At 37.7% G+C, this 6,882-nt stretch overlaps 1 protein-coding gene across 1 annotated transcript; it reads right to left on the bottom strand.

Moving 5' to 3' along the window:
• Positions 1–248: 248 nt before the first annotated feature.
• On the bottom strand, positions 249–3,517 carry LOC115676880 (SWI/SNF complex component SNF12 homolog). The gene is made up of 2 exons (XM_030599904.2): positions 1,464–3,517; positions 249–660 (listed from the first exon to the last, which is right to left on the bottom strand). The coding sequence occupies exons 1-2, from the start codon at positions 2,966–2,968 to the stop codon at positions 591–593; spliced, it is 1,575 nt and encodes a 524-aa protein (XP_030455764.2). The 5' UTR covers positions 2,969–3,517; the 3' UTR covers positions 249–590.
• Between the last annotated feature and the right edge of the window lie 3,365 nt (positions 3,518–6,882).

The raw sequence follows: 6,882 nt of genomic DNA, 5'->3' as shown, positions 1-6,882 counted from the left end.
AGTTCGAAATGATAAAGAAATTAAGGAGAAAAATAAAGTTCCACACCAAGGTCTAAAACCATTGGCAAAATTAAGACTTATGAGCCTCATTGGAGGCAAAGCAATGGCAAAATTTGATCTGGATTTTCCCAAACAACAGCTTTGAAACATGCAGACAATCGCGTACGACAAGTTCGAACAGGGTCAATGTTGAGGAATGTGCTTGCTTAATAAGCAGAAACATCGGAAGAGAGAGAGAGAGAGAGAGATTGGCAGGACCAATTCACATAATTCAATTCATCCATGCACCGCAAGTCTGCAATTCTGTTTAAAAGTGCAATATGCACTGCAGGCGCATGAACTCGCCTTTCTTCTAAGAACAAAGATTTCATTACAAGATGCTCAGACAAAATTATTGTTTGTCTAAATCCTAATCCGGGAGATCCATAAATCAGGGTGCAACAGCAAAGCAAACCACAAGGCAATGCCTTCTCGAATATATAGAATCATCCCTGCCGGGCACGTTGTAGTCCACATAATCTCTCTCTCTCTCTCTAGACATGTCTGCAGCTACTTCATTGATATATCAAGACAAGAAAATCCTATATGGCTCAGCTGCTTCCAGGAGTGTCAGTTACAGCAGACTTGCGGTTCAAATAACGAATGACAGCATCCTCAACCCTGTAATTTCAACCGAAAAAAGATTTACGAAAAAAAGTCTCTTCGGCAATACATTGTCTAAAACATGACTACTTAGAATCACATCACAGAAGAAAAGATTAAGACAGAGGAATGACTAGCTAAAAAGTACAATATGAGACATTCAGCAAACGCATTAAAACCAGAACCCGATTCACAGTGTTAATAAAAAAAGGGTTCCCGTTCTAATTATCTGACAATTAATGCAATTGAAATCCTTACAGGACGACAAATATGGTGAACAATCAACATTGACAGTGTCTCAAAGAAATCAGGAGTGTGATAATGAACTACAATAATCCATCATTGACATGTAAGGAATATCCCTCATATTGATCGGATTTGCCCGACATTTTCTCATCAATTCAACATGAGTACAAAGCACATTAGGCATAATGAATTTTCAGAACAATCACCATCTAGAGGAGAAAAGATCCAACAAAAATCTGAGACAAACCATCAGAAAAGTTGGTCCATTGATCAGGTTTTACAGCAAATTTTGCACTTTTTATGATACTTATTCCATGACTTCAACAATGTAATGTTATTAGTGAGTAATTTATAAATTTAGGCAACAAGACGCTCAAAAAGCAGGTGTTGCTTGATCGAACAGGGCATTCGTGCAAAATACCAAGGAATATCCAGCTTCGTTTTCTAGAGAAAAAATTAGCTTCTCATTCAAAATGCACTATAAATTACTTCTATCTTTCGTATTTCACTGTACTCCATATCGCCTCCATGAGATGCATACATAAAAAACGGACAAGAAAATTAAACAAACTCACCAAGATTGGTTATAGAAGTCAGGATGATGTTCTTTGTCCACAATATGGCTCGCATCTCCCGCCGAAAGCTTCAAGTCTCTGCTTTGAGAAGCAATCAACGCATTGACGAATTCTGCCGGTGACTGACTGAACCCAAGAAAGAATGAGCGTCTCTGCCGATGGCTATGGATATCTTTTATTGCGGAAATGATCTTATCGTCACAAGAATCAATCTCATGATGCTTCTCGATGTTTGCCAAAAATGCAGACATTTCCTTGTCCAATGGGATAGGCAAATCCATCATCACATCACAACAAGTAGTTCCGGCAGGAGAACTACCAGAAAGCTTGATCCTGTGCTCCAAGTGAATGGGTTGTGGAGGAGTCAAGTGCTGCGACAACTTCTGCGGAACCATGACAAACTTCATCTTCTCGTCTCCAAATACTTTTTGAAGTGGCGGATCACACATGAAGAAGGATGGATCACCTGAGCTCTGCAGGTTCCTGGTCTTAACATAGTGCCAAATTGCTTCCAAAACTCTAGGCCGTGTAGATACATCAAGACCAACAACATCTGATAAAGCAGGTGAAAGCTTGAACTTTTCAGGCACGTAGTTCATGTCTAATCTTATATGCACAGTGAATTCCTTGTCCCCATTTCTTTTGACCTCAAATCCCTCATGCAGAGAAGGAGACCTCTCACTATCCCATAAGATTACATGGTTATCTGGATAGAGACTTTGGTCCAAGTAAATGGTAATTTTCTTGAAGAAAGACGAAAATTTGGGGTTCGACAGACCTGCCTTCTGAATCATTCCACCCACAACAGGATCTTTACCATCCTCTAATATCCTTCCAATAATCTTAAGCGACCATGATGGTGACTCTACATCTGTCTTCTCTGAAGTCGTTGGAGTTTGATTCGAAAATGTGTTGAAAACATATATCCTAAGCGTTTTCTGAAAGCGGGAAGGGTTCTTAAGTGCCTCTTGAATTTCAATCTTCTTCCTTGACAAAAGGGCGTCCACTCTTGCCTCATATTCAAGCAATTGAGTGTAGATGGCAGATTCAGGCAACAGTGCAGCCACCTTACCGGGCAGTTGGTTCTCAGGAAGCTTCCTCTTCTTCCTAGGACCGGCTGGAGTTAACTCCATCGTTTTCAACAGCGAAGCAGCGGCAACATTGGACGACCCTGGAGGCCGAGAAGGCGGCTTCTGACCGGTGCGCTTACCACTTCCAGTACCAGGCGTAGCAACAGACGGTAAAGATGTATTGACATTGCTAGCGCCAGCATTACCGGCATTGTGATTCTGAAACTGAGCTTGGAATTTGGCATGGGGGGCTTGCGGTTGCGCATGCCCCTGAGCAAGCACATGAGCTTGGGGCTCGGACAACTTGAAGTGGCCGGGAAAATGAGACCCGCCATGCGTTTGAGGTTGCGACTGCGGACGGAGATTGGCCGGCTGCTGGTGGACTACCCCAGGATTCCCAAATACAGTATTTTTAATCCCACTATTGTTATTCATTGAGTGACCTTATTTCTATTCCACAGCACTAAATACTAATGATTCTGCAGAATACAAGCCTTACATACAATTCCGAGTCGAGGCACGATCAAGGGTCGCATAAATCTACGATCTTGCATTCAACGACGGAATCTTTACGATCCTCGACACGTTATTGAGCACAAAAACCCTACGTTCCCACGATTTCTTACCCAAAAGAATCGAGAGAAACCTGGAGATCGCTTCCAAGATCGAATTTTTCCTCGATTTTACGGAAAATCTTCCAGACAAAGTGTGGTTTTCGACGATTTGGAGAAGTTAAATAAGGGATTGAGAGAAACTCTAGAGCGGAGACATACGCTGGTCGCCTGTCGGAGAGGCCGTCGCTCAGATCCAGCTTCGTACCCGCAGCTCCCGTCTCCTTCTCAGGCCACGCAGACGCCGTCTCTCTCTCTCTCTCTCTCTCTCTCTCTCTCTCTCTGCGATGGTTTCTCGCCGGAGGTACAGTCGCAGGCGGCGGCTTGGGAGAGAGCTTGAGCTACGTAGTGTTTGTTTTGGTGTTCTCTTGGAGCGGCTTCCACCGGTAAAAATCCTACTTGTTAAAAAGATTTTTGGGAAAATTTCAAATAAGAGTAAGAAATATAATCATTTTTTACTTTTATTTTTAAATAATGATCTTTTATTTTTTAATCTTATTTTAAATAAAAGCCTGAAGTGATCAAATCGTTTAAAATGAGAACATGAAGTAGCCAAATTATCTCAAATAAGGAGTTTTGATCAACCGGCCAACAAGTGACTATTCCGAAGAGAGTACTTCAGTCAAAAAATTCTAAATATAATTTTTTTATGTTTTTACTTTCCTTTTTTGTCTTAGTGATGGCTGGTAGAGGTTGCCGGTCTTAGGTGAGAACCACCCTTGCCGTCGTCGCGAGGGCGCCGCACGGGGCAGCGATTTCGAGAGTCGCCCTCACTTGAAGGTGGGGCGAGAGCCGCCCTCATATGGGTTGGCGAGGGCGGCTCTCACTTGAGGCCGGCGTAGGAATGAGGGAAAAAGGAAAAAGAAAAAGGAAAAGAAAAAACAAAAAAAATGAAAGAAAAAAAGAAAACAAATTCAAATAAGTAGAGAATAAAAATGTCCTTTGGCCAACTAGATCAGACCTTTCTTCGAAATTGATATGGCAATTTCAGGTCCTTATTTAAAGCAAAATCCACACCATGCTCTTATTTGAGAAAATGACGACACTTTATGTCCTTATTTAGAATTTTCCAAAAAAAATTTACCAAAAAAATGATTTTTTTAATAGGAAAAAAATATCAAAATAAAATTCGTCCTTTTTTTTTCTCATCATCAAATACGTTTCTATTGCCTCCTCACTTTGCTTTTCAAACATTAGTATGTTATTATTATGATAGCAATAATAATCAAAATAAAAATATATTAAATAAGGACAACAACAACAATTATATCATTATTATTTTTATATGGTACAAATTGTTTATTGCAAAAGTTCCGATAATACAACCATAAACGTGGGTAACAACTCTAAAACAATGTTATAGGTCTTCTTCGTTAAGTTAATTATGTGTGGCTAACTCATATGTTTCGACACAGCACAAAAAAATCACAACACTGCCACAACACAGTTACAGTTATACAGAACAGGCTCTAGGCTATTACAATTTATTCTACAATTAGCATTATTCTTGTACCTTCAGCACGATGCGAATAAAAACATATATAATGATCTTACTTAAAATTGTATACAATTGTAAAGTTAAATCATAAATAACCTTTAGTAAACGTCCAGAAAGAATAACAATACATGAATAAAGAATTTGTATGTTTATATATTTTTTGCTTCGAAAATGTCTTGTACTCTACGGGTTAGAACTGGTGCAAATTAAAGAGTGACAAATGGCTCAATTATATGGTTTGCAAAGTAGATATTTTATTAAGTTACCAAGATATATAGTAAATCAATACGTAAACAAGAAAATTAGTGTCTATTCTAATTACTGATAAGTCCGAAAAATATTTTGAACCCACTAAAATTATTAGTGAACAATATCGAAGGCTAGGAAAATCTCAATTCAGTAAATTTAAAGCTTGAAAATTACCAAATAAGTAATTCGGAGCATACCAGCCATTTCTATAACTAATATGGTGGTGAATCAATTATCATTGTCCTACATCACTATTGTGCACGTCAACATCTATCAATTTAATTCTAACGTATCGGACTCCGGCGATTACGATTGCGGAAAATTGTCCTTCGCACATTCCACACCTCACAAAATTAACGACCTACATGCCATCCGAAATTCCAAGCTAAATAAATCTTAAATTTATATCCTAAATATTATTACCGAACATAGAAAATTTCAGAGGTCACAACTTTTCCCTCCTTAAAAATGCACAACCGATTGGACTTTTGTTGGAATCTAAAGATATATTATTGTATCTGCTAACCTTAATAAATTCAACAAGGAAGCTCGATAAAACAACAATACATACCGCGGAATGAAGGTTTTGGTTTTTATTTTATTTTATTTAAGGAATTATATCGCTATCGTCCCTTTATTGTCCAAAAATCCAAATCATCATTCTATAGTTTTTTTATAAAATAAACGTCCCTCAACTTTTTAGAAAATGTCAATATATAGTCCTTCAATTATACGTTTTCTCTTATTGGTTGATTTTTGTTGATTGCAGAATTAATGACATAGACACTGGCGAATGCACATGTCGCGCAAGAATACACATGTCTTGTAATGATTTGTCGAAAATTATTATGAGCCAAAAAGGCGGTACATCAAACAATATAAGAGAAAACAAAATTGAGAGAGAGATGGACTTCCATCTCGACCGCCATAGCCGCAAACTCAAGCTCTAAGCTTGCGGCACAACCATTGGAGTTTTGAGTTGCGAAGCTCGAGGCATTGCTGCTCAATATAAGCTCGCAGTCAGGGCAGCTCAATTGGCGATCGTTAGCGGTTTTGAATCATAATTTTTGTATAGTTGTGGATGTTTTGTGGTTTTCTTCAAGTTTATCATTTTTTTAGGGTTAATATTACGAAAAATCGCAAACTAATACACCTGTGACAAATTTACCATAAATTAATTTTTGACCACTAAAAACCCTAAATTGGTACACCTGTGACAATTTTATCCAAACTAATTTTTTGACCACAAAAAACTCCAAACTGGTACATTTGTGACAAATTTACCCTCTATTAGTTTCAGTTAAATTGGATTACTGCAAAAAAAAATCACAAACTAGTACACTTGTGATAAATGGAGCGTAAAACTTAAAACCAGTATATTCGTCAATTACCGCATGTCATTTAACAAAGTAATTTAACAGTAAAATTTAACGGAAACTAATACAGGTTAAAATTATCACAGATATACCAGTTTGTGGTTCTTTGTGGTAAAAAACATTAGTTTTGGGTAAAATTTCTTCAAGTTTAATCCTTTCTTTTATTTTGTTTTTATTAAACTTACATTTAAGAAATCTTACTTAGAGGGATTAAAGAAAATCCCAATTACTAGATTTTATTCCAAATTTCCCAAAGAAACCGGATGAACAATTTATCCGGTTCCCTTGGGAAAATTTAGCCGTTGTATAATCATTTCAATTTATCTAATTAGGAAGTTTGAGGATATCTCTCCTATATTAGAAAACATGGAATTGTGATTATAATTCTATTGGACTAACCCATCTTACTTCTTCTGTCAATTCTATTTAGGAAAGTCAAATTGGAAGGATAAGTTCGACCGAATCCGACCATAATTGGTAACCGCATGCGACTCATGAAACCTACTCACTCAAGACTACGCAATCTCCTCTGCTAGTCCGATTTCTAGGTTTTTGTTACTTCGGGAAAATTGCCAAAACAATCTTAAACCTATTGTAATTGTGCCAATTCAGTTA

Source organism: Syzygium oleosum, unplaced genomic scaffold (genome assembly GCF_021117445.2).
Source record: "Syzygium oleosum isolate NSW1041296 unplaced genomic scaffold, Sole_v2.1 Sole_v2.35, whole genome shotgun sequence".
NCBI lineage: Eukaryota > Viridiplantae > Streptophyta > Magnoliopsida > Myrtales > Myrtaceae > Syzygium > Syzygium oleosum.
The sequence above is the reverse complement of the archived record's forward strand: the minus strand, read 5'-3'. Positions and strand labels throughout refer to the sequence as shown.